The 13376-nt window shown below is 40.3% G+C and overlaps 2 protein-coding genes across 2 annotated transcripts; one reads left to right on the forward strand and one right to left on the reverse strand.

Moving 5' to 3' along the window:
- Window positions 1-5516: 5516 nt before the first annotated feature.
- On the reverse strand, window positions 5517-10050 carry LOC117809826 (somatostatin receptor type 5-like). Its single transcript, XM_034679343.1, has 2 exons — window positions 10013-10050; window positions 5517-6952 (listed from the first exon to the last, which is right to left on the reverse strand). Exon 2 carries the CDS (start codon window positions 6946-6948, stop codon window positions 6067-6069), a length of 882 nt encoding a protein of 293 aa, XP_034535234.1. The 5' UTR covers window positions 6949-6952; window positions 10013-10050; the 3' UTR covers window positions 5517-6066.
- Window positions 10051-10054: 4 nt separating this feature from the next.
- On the forward strand, window positions 10055-11767 carry LOC117809827. Its single transcript, XM_034679344.1, has 2 exons — window positions 10055-10472; window positions 10605-11767. The coding sequence occupies exons 1-2, from the start codon at window positions 10467-10469 to the stop codon at window positions 11475-11477; spliced, it is 879 nt and encodes a 292-aa protein (XP_034535235.1). The 5' UTR covers window positions 10055-10466; the 3' UTR covers window positions 11478-11767.
- The last annotated feature ends 1609 nt before the right edge of the window (window positions 11768-13376 follow it).

Consider the following 13376-nt stretch of genomic DNA (forward strand, 5'->3'; position numbering starts at 1 on the left):
CACTATAACTTCACAAGTGCACACAAAATATCAGATTTTTAATAATAATAATAATAATAATAACTTTTATTTATATAACCTTTAAAAACAAATGTTTACAAAGTGCTTAGACCAACAAAGCGTGGCAGAATAAACCTTTAACAGACAGAGAGGAGGGTGGAAATGTTAACACTACAAAAAATAACACAAATTAAACCCAATAAATTACATGGAACAGTAGAACAATAAATTCATGTTTAGAGGTTAAAAAAAGCCTCAAAGGACATAATTATTTATTAACATTTAGTTTATTTTTTATTTAAAAAAAGCTTTATAAATAAATGTTATTTTAATTGTTATTTTTTTTATTATTATATTATTTTTATTATATATTATTATTATTAGAAGATAGAAACAGATAGAATATGAGCTTTAAAATTATAAATCAAAAAGCAGAAAATAAAACAATACATAATCAATTAAATAAAATCAAATTAGTAAAATAAAATTTAATATATATATATAAATAAATAAAAACAGGAGAAGTCACATAAAAGCAAGCCTGTGAAAGGTAGACTTAAGAAGACATTTAAAAGATGTCACTGACTCTTTAGCTTTATCTAGTCATCAACTTTATTTTTATTATATATTATTATTTTTATTATATAAAATTATTATTAGAAAATAAAAACAGATAGAATATGAGCTTTAAATTTATAAATCAAAAAGCAGAAAATAAATAAATAAATAAATTAGTAGAATAAAATTTAAAATATATATATAAATAAATAAAAACAGGGGAAGTCACATAAAAGCAAGCCTGTGAAAGGTAGACTTAAGAAGACATTTAAAAGATGTCACTGACTCTGAAAGCTTTATCTAGTCATCAACTTTATTTTTATTTGTAGAAACAAAGACACAATCGTTTATTAGACTTCCTGTAAGACAGTCCTTTAACATCAACACATGATTCATGAACAGCAAACAGCATTTTATAATCACATATTTGTTGTTTATTGAAGATTCCTCAAGAGAGCCGGTCCCAGAAAGGGGAGTGTTTTCCAAAGTGATGCCTTTGACCGTAGGCGTTTCTAGCCCATTTTTTGGGGGGTGCTGAAGCACCTCTAAATTGAATCCCAGCACCCCTAAAATTAGAGAGATTTTTGTTTTTTACTGTATGTCCTTTTCAACAAGCTACAAAAGTTTCTAAACCATACAGTAGTTGGTTGAAACGTCATATTTTAACAACAAAAATACAGCAGCTCCACCTCGTTTTACATGTTGTGCATCGCATTCAAATGAAAGTCCCAAAAAATAACTCCAATGTCCATTTGTGGTATTTTTGGTCCTCCCTATAGGGGGCTGGTTTACTCCATAAACATACATACTGTTTATGTGTATGTTGAGGAGCTGCTGTATCAACATGAGTTATCTTTCCCCAGAAATGAGGGTTACCATGTTTCTGTTATGATTCAATCCATTCCTCTTTTTCTGTGGCTCAGCATTTAAATAACCTTTATCAGATTCAATGGTTTAGTCACAGACTTTCCCAAAAAAGTGTGATACTTTTCTTTCACAAATGTGGGAATCAAATTGCATTAAAATGTCCAAAACAGTGAAATGCATCTTGCACGGCTCAGCACCCCTAAACATCCTATCCTTGAATCCCCCCTGCCTCCAACTGCAACGAGATCTTACAAATCCTGCTTTATCATACGTTTGTCATACGTTGGATTCGTGTATGTGGGTCGGGTTGCAGTGAGTACAACTTCACAAATCTGAATCTGCAGCAGATTATTGCTTTTCTAGTTGACCTGCTCGGTGTAGAAACAGCAGAGGTAACACCAACACGCTGGGGAGATCCAACCAGAAGAGAGCCAGCAGCTCCAAACACCCGATACCACCACTACCTGTACTCACCATCAGATAGACGCTCAGACTCCCTCCAAACCTCAGCAGCAGCACCCCCATTATCACCATGATGGTGTAGAAAGCCCTCTGCTTTGATTGGTCAACCCGCTCCCTGTTCCTGTTCCCGCCCACTTCCCCGGGCGCTGGGCGCTTCAGAGCGCAGAGGACAGACACGCTGCAGTAACAGGTGGCGAGTAAACATAGCGACATCAGGCCGACCAACATGATGAAGCCGGTCTCAAAGCTGCTCTGAGAGATGGTGACGAATGTTGCAAAGCTCAGAACCCAAACACACGCGATGATGATGTTCGTGTTTCTGGCGCCCCTCGCCTGTCTCAGTCCGAGGTACGTGATGGGGTGACAAACGGCCAGGTAGCGCTCCACGCAGGTGAAAAAAAAAAAAGTGAAAATTTGAAAAAAGTGAAAATTTGAAAAAAGTGAAAATTTGAAAAAAGTGAAAATTTGAAAAAAGTGAAAATTTGAAAAAAGTGAAAATTTGAAAAAACTGAAAATTTGAAAAAACTGAAAATTTGAAAAAAGTGAAAATTTGAAAAAAGTGAAAATTTGAAAAAAGTGAAAATTTGAAAGAAGAAAGAAAGAAAGAAATGAAATTTTGATTTTGACATGAAAATCGTAAAAAAAGTGAAAATTTTTGATTTTGAAACAAAAATCACGAAATAAGCGACAATTATGATTTCGACACGAAAAAGTGAAAAATTTGATTTGGACAAGAAAAAACTTGAAAAAAGTGTAGATTTGGATCGCTATAAGAAATAAGTGAAAATTTAGATTTTGACATGAAAAAATTGAAAATTTTGATTTATACAAGAACAACGAGAAAAAAGTGAAAATTTGAAAAAAGTGTGAAAATTCTGATTTTGACAAAAACAATGTGAAAAAGTCTGAGTCTGAATGTACAACCTTTCAAGGTGATTCACTTTTAACACCAACTATTTATCAAGGAAATTTTTTTTTATGGTTCAAACTGTTTTGAAAAAAAAAAAATCACATTTTAGAAAGTTTAATTGAATTAGAGTTAAATATATATATATGACCTTTATTTAACCAGGAAATAAAAACTCATTGAGATTAAACATCATAGTATCAGAAAGTTAGAAAAAAATTAAATTCATTACAATAAAATCAATAAAATAAAATCAGATCAATAAATAAAATGATGTAAAATTATAATATAATAAGTTAGAATAAAATAGAATAAATAAAAATGATGCTAATACAATGGATATACTGGTAATAATTAATGCCAGTGCTAAAAGGAAATTACAATTAAAGTTAAAAGCTATTTTAGAAAGGTAAGTCTTAAGTTTACTTTTAAAAACCAACGAAATTATCAAGGGAAGTAATGTTAGAAAAGAGAATCTCTTACTATAACTTCAACACAGTTCTTACAGTGAACTCAGCGTTTTTATAATAAATTATAACTGACTTTAAATGAAGTTGTGGTTAAAAATCAAATTAATTTCAGTAAAAAACCCACCTGAGTAAAGTTTCTTTAATTCAGCAGTCTTCAGTGTGATCAACGTCTGCGTCTGTCGTCTGATCTGAGTTTATTTTCATTACCAATCTGTGATGAAGCTGAGTGTGTGAGGCGTTAATGATAATGTTGCGTGTGAAGAACAGGTGTTTGCATGTTTACTTACCTTTACTTAATGTTTATTTTCACAGTAAATTACAGTTTGCAAATGAAGCTCCCACAGGATCAGCAGCACCGCTATTTGAATATCCCACGTCGTTACTGGAGTAACTTTTGCACATGCTGTCTTTGGAGGCCTGTAAAGATCTTAACATATTCAGATTACCAAACATAATAATTAATTTTAATACAGTGATATCATTGCTCTTCACACATTTCAATATTTATATTTTTAACACTTGAAAGAATTCCTTTAAAAGCTGAACATTTGTTGCTTTATATTTCATAAAGCTGCATGAGGATGGAGTGATAGGTGATCAGGTCTGAGGGACTTCTTGTATCAGAGGAGAGGGAGCGCTGTCTCCTCCCACGCAGGAAGCCAAGGCAGAGGACCAGGAAGAAGACAGGAAGGAGCAGGGTGTAGGCGACGGCAAGAGCTGCAAGGCTGTAGATGCTTGTTCTTGATTGGAAGCATGAAAGGTGATGGAGAGAGGAGTTGGCTGACATGTCTTTATAGTTAAAGGAGGAGAAGCAGGAGGAATGTGGGAGAGGATGAGGAGAAAAGAGAGTCAGTTTCAGATCAAAGGGATACAGATGAAAGAAAGTAACATTTTAACATTAAGAACAGGTGAAGTTGGTGTTTGCATTTGCAGAAAGACATTTGAGAATCCAAAAACATGAAAAAATGAAATTTTTGATTTTGAAACAAAAATCATGAAAAAAGTGAAAATTTTGATTTTGAAACAAAAATCATGAAAAAAGTGAAAATTTTGATTTTGAAACAAAAATCATGAAAAAAGTGAAAATTTTGATTTTGAAACAAAAATCATGGAAAAATTGAAAATTTTGATTTTGAAACAAAAATCATGAAAAAAGTGAAAATTTTGATTTTGAAACAAAAATCATGAAAAAAGTGAAAATTTTGATTTTGAAACAAAAATCATGAAAAAAGTGAAAATTTAGATTTTCAAAAGAAAAAACTTGAAAATAGTGAAAATTTGGATCGCTATAAGAGAGAAGTGGAAATTTTGATGTTGACAAGAAAATCGAGAAAAAAGTGAAAATTTGAAAAAAGTGAAAATTTTGATTTTGACAAGAAAATCGAGAAAAAAGTGAAAATTTGAAAAAAGTGAAAATTTGGAAAATTTGAAAAATTTGAAAATTTGAAAAATTTGAAAATTTGAAAAAAGTGAAAATTGTAAAAAAAAATGTGAAGATTTTGATTTTGAAACAAAAATCACAAAATAAGTGACAATTTTGATTTCGACACGAAAAAAGTGAAAAAGTGAAAATTTTGATTTTGACAAGAAAAAACTTTAAAAAAGTGAAAATTTGGATCGCTATAAGAAATAAGTGAAAGATTTGATTATGACACCAACAAAGTGAAAAAGTCTGAGTCTGAATGTACAACCTTTCCAGGTGATTCATGGGCGTACCAGCCTCCCCAAAGCATCTCTGGGTACACTGATGTAAAAGCAAAGAACAGATGTGCTCACGTTTGGTGCAGAGGTACCTTAAATAGCAGAAGCCTCTTCTCCTGGCCGGCTCGCCAAATATTGCATTGATTTTTGTTTTCTGTGTTATCTTCAGACTGTGGCTGCTTATCGATGGTTAAGAGTCTGGTTCTGGTTCAACACAACATTTCTCACACTACAGTCTCAATAATGGTATGAACTTAATTTCATTGAATTCGTCCATTATAGTAATATTTAATATTTAAAAAGCTGCCCATTGATATGAAGAGGGATCATGTTCTCTTCACTCCATCATCCAAAGAGTTCACACACTTAAAGCTTGGTCTGAACGTCTGTTGTAATGTACATTAATATTAACTGTGTATTGATTATACTAGTGACAGGAAGTATATTTCACCTCAGCATGATACATTAAGAAACTGCAACAATGCATTAAAACACGAGACAACAATTATAATTATTATTTTATTTAAATAGATACAACACTATTCCTATTATATCTTAATACACAGTGTGTTAAAACTTAACATTTCATGTCCCTGCTTATATCCCTTGGTACCATTATACAGTATCATGGGGTACAATGAAGTTACTGAGTATTATAAGACACAAGTTAGTTTAAAATCTACCCAAACACTTTGATTAACATCCAAGATCTATAAAAAAAAAGGAAGTAAATGAGTCGTTAACAGCTTGGCTCATTTACACAGACAAGTGACACAAACTCAAAATATTCAAATACAATGAGTTTGGTACACAAATGAATATTGTCATTCAGCTCAGCTCACCTGTGTTATAATAACATGTACATCTTTGTGTCTGAATCATTTCCATCATCATTTCCCTCTAAGTATTCCAAAAGTTATCCAATATTATGTAATGGAAATCTGATACAACATTAAAGGGATATTCCAGGGTTTTTTTCTCATATGAGTTACAGTACACTATTGCTCCTGTTAGCCACAATGAGTGCCTCTTCCTCTTTAATGAGAACATTCAGAGGATTCAGAGACGGATCTGATAGAAGTCCGAAGTCAGTCTCAGCTGTCATCCTGATTTCCTAAACTTTAATTTTCCTGCTCGGTGTAGAAACAGCAGAGGTAACACCAAGTTGCTGGGCATATCTAACCAGAACATAAATGTCAACAACACACACTGGTCACCAGCACCATGAAGAACATAAATCACATTGTAAATCAGATTTCCCCCAAACCTTAGCATCAGCACCCCCATTATAACCACGATGGTGTAGAAAGCCCTCTGCTTTGATTGGTCCCTGTTCCCACCCACTCCCCCAGGCCCAGGCCGCTTCAGAACACAGAGGACCGAAACACTGCAGTAGGAGATTATGATTAAGTAGAATCCCAAATATATGAAAGCCACGATATTGATGGCCAAATACTCGATGTGGAAAGTTACAGGCACACAGACGAGGCTGAGAAGCCAAACACATGCAATGCTGATGTAGGCGATCCTCGCCCTGCCGGCCTGTCTCAGTCCAAGGTAGGCGATGGGGTGAACGACGGCCAGATAGCGCTCCACACAGGTCAGGAGATGGAACAAAGCCTTTCCAGGTAACGTCACCATGCCGATTAACATCCCTGAATACATAACCAGCAGGTTGTCTGTGTATCTGCCACAACAAAGCATCACAAGACCCAGGAACTCAGTCAGCTGCATGGCGATGGAGTGATAGGTGAAGACGTCAGAGTGGCTCGACTTCTGCCCCCGCCGGTGTTTGAGTCCCAGGTAGAGAACAAAGACCAGGAGAGGGAGGTGAAGGGAGTAGGCGATGCAGAGGGCGACGAGGTGGTACGTGTTCGCTCTGGAGCTGAGGCATGCCAATATAAGATGAAAGAGCAGATTGGAGGAGTGATGAGGAGGGAGATCAGGACCGGCAGAGGAGTTCAGAGAAAGGACTGAATGCATCGTGCTTGAAAAGGAAAGGAGGGGAGAAAGAGAAGGTAAGAGAGGAGGCACAGTGTTAAAATCAAATCAGTTTATTCTCTCAACTGTTAAGGCTCATTTCTAAGAAGTCAAATTTTCAGTTGATGTTCTCAAAATCTTAAAATTATAATTTCAGAAGTAATCTTGTATGTCAAATAGGGGTGGGAATAACAAACTGGATCCGACTTAGAACCGGTTCCAATGGATCAATTCCATTGGAATTGTACACCTCGGGCCGAAGTGGAGAAGGGTTCCATGTGAACATGTTCACGTCGGGGCGGCGAACTCCCGCCTACCTCTCCCCTTTGGGAGTCGGGATGCGTTCCCTAAGGCTCCAGGGGCTACGTCCGGACTCACGCGCCTGAAAATGAGGCACCGAGAGCGGGTAAAAAACCTCCCCGATGATCCCTGGAGGAAAAGCGTTTTTCCTCTCCAAATTCAAAGTATTTTCCTCCAGGCTCGAGGGACCACGTCCGGTATCACGCGCCAGAAAATGAGGCACCGAGAGTGGGTAAAAAACCTCCGCGATGACCCCTGGAGGAAAAGTGTTTTTCCTCTCCAAATTCAGTCTTTTCCTCCATGCTCCAGGGACCATGTCCGGACTCACGCGCCTGAAAATGGGGGACCCAGAGCAGGTAAAATACCTCTGTGATGACCCCTGGAGGAAAAGCGTTTTTCCCCTCCAAATTCAAAGTCTTTTCCTCCAGGCTCCAGGGGCCACGCCGGACTCACACAGCTGAAAATGAGGCACCGAGAGCGGGTAAAAAACCTCCGCGATGATCCCTGGAGGAAAAGCGTTTTTCCAATCCAAATTCAGTCTTTTCCTCCAGGCTCGAGGGACCACGTCCGGTATCACGCGCCCGAAAATGAGGCACCGAGAGTGGGTAAAAAACCTCCGGGATGACCCCTGGAGGAAAAGTGTTTTTCCTCTCCAAATTCAAAGTCTTTTCCTCCAGGCTCCAGGGACCATGTCCGGACTCACGCGCCCGAAAATGGGGGACACAGAGCAGGTAAAATACCTCTGTGATGACCCCTGGAGGAAAAGCGTTTTTCCCCTCCAAATTCAAAGTCTTTTCCTCCAGGCTCCAGGGGCCACGCCGGACTCACACAGCTGAAAATGAGGCACCGAGAGCGGGTAAAAAACCTCCGCGATGATCCCTGGAGGAAAAGCGTTTTTCCAATCCAAATTCAGTCTTTTCCTCCAGGCTCCAGGGACCACGTCCGGTATCACGCGCCCGAAAATGAGGCACCGAGAGTGGGTAAAAAACCTCCGGGATGACCCCTGGAGGAAAAGTGTTTTTCCTCTCCAAATTCAAAGTCTTTTCCTCCAGGCTCGAGGGACCACGCCGGACTCACGCGCCCGAAAATGAGGTCAACCTATTGTTCAGTATGTTCAAGTTGAATATGTTCATGTTCAGTCTTGCGCAGACATAATTTTGGAAAAAATAAAATGGTTTGTTTTGGTGCTGAAGACTGTAGAACTACTTTTTCTCCCCCTCAAAAAAACCCCTCAGGAATCGTTAGGAGGATCGATAAGGGATTGGATTGATAAGCAGAAACGCCAATGGCATTGACATTGATAAAATCTTATCAATTCCCACCCCTAGTGTCAAACTATCCTCATCTGTGAGTTCTCAAAGAGAGATAAAAGACTTAATATCAGTCACCAAACATTAAAGATTCCTGGATACAGAAGCACAAGTTCACTTTCAGTGTAAGTTCACTTCTCTGATATATTTTAACAGATTAAAGCACCAACCTCAGAGGAAGTCTGTTGAACTCGTCCTTCTCGGTGTCACCAAACCGTCTGACTGCTTCACTCTGGAGTCTGATCCAAATATATTTTCATATTGAGCTGCGTGAGTGTGGGGAGAGCATGTGAACAGGACGATTACATTTTTGCATGTGTGTGTAGTCCGACCTTTGGATGCAGATCGCTCCATGAGTTTAGAGGACGATGTTACAAAAGGTTTGTTAGCGACACTAATGTATGTTTTAGTCCCCCATGACCCCCATGTCTTTGTACGATATAATTCTCTGTAGTTGTTTGTAGTTTTACCTCGTGTTTCAGGTAGGGGTGGGAAATGATAAGATGTTATCAATGTCAATTCTGCTTATCAATCCAATTCCTTATCAGCTCTCCTAACGATTCCTGAATATTTTTTTGAGGGGGAGAAAAAGTAGTTCTACACAGTCTTCCAAACCAAAAGGAACCATTTAATTTTGTCCAAAATGATGTCTGCACAAGACTGAACATGAACATATTCAACTTGAACATACCTAACAATAGGTTGACCTCATTCTCGGCCGCGTGAGTCCAGAAGTGGACCCTGGAGCCCGGAGGAAAACACTTTGAATTTGGAGAGGAGAAACGCTTCTCCTCTGGGGGTCATCGCAGAGTTATTTTACCCGCTCTCGGTGGCTCATTCTGGGCCGTGTGAGTCCCGATGTGGCCCCAGGAGCCTGGAGGAAAAATGCTTTTCCTCTGGGGGTCATCGGGGAGATATTTTACCCACTCTCGGTGGTTCATTCTCGGCCGTGTGAGTCACGATGTGGCCCCTGGAGCCTGGAGGAAAAATGCTTTTCCTCTGGGGGTCATCGGGGAGATATTTTACCCACTCTCGGTGGTTCATTCTCGGCCGTGTGAGTCACGATGTGGCCCCTGGAGCCTGGAGGAAAATACTTTGAATTTGGAGAGGAGAAACGCTTTTCCTCTGGGGGTCATCACGGAGGTGTTTTACCCGCTCCAGGTGCCTCATTTTCGGGCGTGTGAGTCAGGACGTGGACCCTCGAGCCTGGAGGAAAAGACTTTAAATGTGAAGAGGAAAAACACTTTTCCTTCGGGGTCAGTGCAGAGGTATTTTACCCGCTCTCTGTGCCTCATTTTCGGCCGCATGAGTCCAGACGTGGCCCCTTGAGCCTGAGGGAACGCATCCCGACTCTGAAAGGGGAGAGACAGGCGGGGATTCGCCTCCCCGACGCGAACATGTTCACATGGAACCCTTCTCCACAGGAGTTCCGTCTCGACGTCCACTCACACACTCACCGACTTTGAGTTGCGTTCCCGCTGAGTCCGTGAGGGCTTAGGACTGTCCCACTGTCACATCATCACGTGTGTGAGGGATCTCTCTTAGACTCATTAAGCCCTTTGTTAACACAATTTAACAAAAAGAACATTATTAAGGCTGACATGGAGACGTGAAGTATTTGACGGCATCGTTTTCGAGACGCCACGCTGTTATTGGACGCCTCAGTGTAACATGAAACTTGAATAACCTCTCAGCTGTGTCAAAGTAACGCCATGAACACGACTCGCCTGCTGCAGTTTACGCTCCATGTCACACTCAGCAGATGATTTGCAATATGCAAAAGCCTCCGAAGTCCTGCATCTTTTTAGCGTATGAATCAATGCACACAAACTCACACTGTAGGACATACGTGTCAGAGCAGACAGCAGATATCCCTGATCCTGAAGGACACACAGTAACAGCGTCGGCGTCATGGAGGTGAGTTAAAAGCTTCTGAATTTGTTGCTGACTATTTAAAACACTTGATAAATTGAATTCAGAGATCAGAGTCTTTGTTTGCATTTTTAAAAGACGTATTTTCATTTCCTCTGTTTTTTACTCTTCATGCAGTCGTCCATGAAGACAAACATGTTCGTCCATTTATTCTCCAACTCCTCCGTCGATCATCTTCAAACCCGAGGATGCAAATTGGTCTTTGCGTCCTTCTTCGCCTGCTCCGTCCTCTTCCTCCTTCCTCTCTGTATCCACGTCTTGTGTGTGGGCTCCCAGCGGTGGAGGAAGCAGCGCTCCAACCCTACAGCGGAGATGATAAGCCACTCTGACATCATCACGTTCAACATGGTCGGCGTGGAGCTGGTCGCCGTCTCGGGGATGTCCCTCTACTGTTACGGCTCCTTCTCTGATCGCCTGACTCTGCTGATTGTGGGGTTTTACATTTTGTCCATCATCGCACCTGGACAGACTCTGTTTCACGCCCTCACCTGTGTGGAGCGCTACCTGGCCGTCGTTCACCCCGTCACCTACATGGGGCTGAAGCAGTCCGGCGGGGTCCGGATTAGAAACGTCAGCATCGGGGGCGTTTGGATGATCTGCTTTGCTTCGCTTATCGTAGCACAGACCGTTTGGGCGGCTTTCGTCTTGAATCTCATCACCATGCTCCTCTCCTCCGCCGTCGTCTGTTTCTGCAGTCTCTCCGTTCTTCATGTTTTGATTCATCCAGGGCCGAGGGAAGGGGTTGACCCGGCAAGGCAGAGGGCTTTCCACACCATCCTGGCCATAACGGGAGTTCTTCTGCTGAGGTCTTTCCTTATTTTGGTTTATTTTATACTGAATGTTTTATCAGCAATAAGCACGAGTGATGATTGTTTCATGACATGGTCTGCTGCCTGGCTCTCTCTGCCAAGCAGTCTAGTGCTCCCTCTGCTGTTCCTGCACAGAGCAGGGAAACTGCCAGGCTGCAAGCAGAGGACTGGAACAGGCTGAGGTGTAAGCAGTGAACAGAAAGGATAGAGAAGAGTTCTCAAACACGTTCAACTAAGACAGGACCGACTGATTCGTGTTGGTGGTTAATAGAGCATCGTGGGCTGTTGTCACTGTTTCCTCGTCATGAGTTCATCTTGTTTAGTTCTGTGTTTCATGCCTTGGTTCCTCCCTAGTTATAGGTTATCCTATGTCTTCCTCTTGTATTAGTGATCCATGTCTTGTGTGTTTTATTCAATTCAAAATATGAGGCTGACTCACTGGAAACAAAATCTACCTACAGGTACAAATAAAGTAACCATCACCTCTATTGTGCTTCCTGTTTTATTTTGTAGTTCTTAATGCCTGTGTGTCTGTTTCAGTGTAATGATTGTGATTATCGTTTATTGTTGGTGCTCATATTTTTAATATCCTTCAGTGAAATCATACACACCCACCCGTCTCCTGTATCATATAACTGGATCTGCTGTACTGTTGTGCTTTCACGAAACGGTTAAAGGTGACATATCATGCAAAATGGACTTTTTAATGGTTCTTTACCTGAAATCTGTGTCCCTGTCTACAAACCCCCCGAGAATGAAAAAAATCCATTCTGCCCCTGTTCTGATTTCTCCACCTTTCTGTAAATGTGTGTGAAACCAGCCATTTCAGACTTCAGTGTTTTTGTTACGTAACAACAATATCCTGTCTGTGGAGTCAGAGCTCGGAGCTTGTTCAGCCCATAGACTGTATAAAATAATACTGAATCCCTCCTCCGTTTTTCATTCCCTGCACACATGTGTGCTAACAAGGAGCTTAGGAGGGAGGCATGCTAGTTGTAGGCTGTCTTAATAAACACAAAGGTCGCTTTTACTCCCCACGTCTGCAGATTTGAAGATCTAGTGGATGATTTTTATTTGTCATGGATAAGTGCTAGCGCTAATTAGCATAGCCACATAGCTATATGTTCATAGCTGTAGCTGTAGCTGTGTACCAAGACACACGTCGACATACTGACAAATAAAACAACAAGAAACACTAAATCTGTGACCAATCCTTCATAAAAGGTCCTGCTGCCTTTCTGGTAGAGGTCGGTTTTACTCCCCACGTCTGCAGATTTGAAGATCTAGTGGATGATTTTTATTTATCATGGATAAGTGCTAGCGCTAGTTAGCATAGCCACATAGCTAAATGTTCGTAGCTGTGTACCAAGACACACGTCTACATACTGACAAATAAAACAACAAGAAACACTAAATCTGTGACCAATGGTTCAGAAAGGTCCTGCTGCAGGCGCCTCTCCGTCAGGATCAGATTCAGAGGGTTGAAGTAACGCGATCTCTGAGCAGCCGTGTATATTCAGCCAACATGTAAACATTAGATCAACGTGCTGGAGAGCCGAGGCACATCCACTTCCTGAGGGGGCGTGGTCAGAGGGAAAACAGAGTGTTCTGATGAGGAATGAAGAAGAGGACTTTTCAGGCAGACCAGAATCTGATTTCAAAGTGTTTTTTTGAGCATAAACTTTAAAGACATGTTTTGGGGACCTCTTAGACCAATATATGTTGATGAAAAAAGCGTGATATGTCACCTTTAAAGCTCCATCCTGTCTCCTGTCCTAGGCTAACGACTATCAGGGACTAAGCTAACATCTGTCACTGACACCCTTCACAGACTCATAGAAAGTAGTAAATCTTTCTGCGGTGGTGTCGTGTATACTGATGACAAGAATAAGGAACTCATGCAAAACAGGTGTAATGTGTTTTTAAAGGTAATAGCAGCTAATGGTCATGCTAATGATGAGATCGTGTGTCTTTCACAGTCATTTATTATTTCGTGCAGTGCATCAACGATGTTTACTCATGCTCAGGCAGGCCATCTGGAAAGTGTGTTTGTGACAACATTCAATAAAACATGAAATAA

This window comes from Notolabrus celidotus, unplaced genomic scaffold, assembly GCF_009762535.1.
Source record: "Notolabrus celidotus isolate fNotCel1 unplaced genomic scaffold, fNotCel1.pri scaffold_45C_arrow_ctg1, whole genome shotgun sequence".
Taxonomy (NCBI): Eukaryota; Metazoa; Chordata; class Actinopteri; order Labriformes; family Labridae; genus Notolabrus; species Notolabrus celidotus.

Coding starts and splice junctions, on each gene's coding strand:
- LOC117809826 (XM_034679343.1), bottom strand. CDS start 6,948: ATGCATTCAGTCCTTTCTCTGAACTCCTCTGCCGGTCCTGATCTCCCT.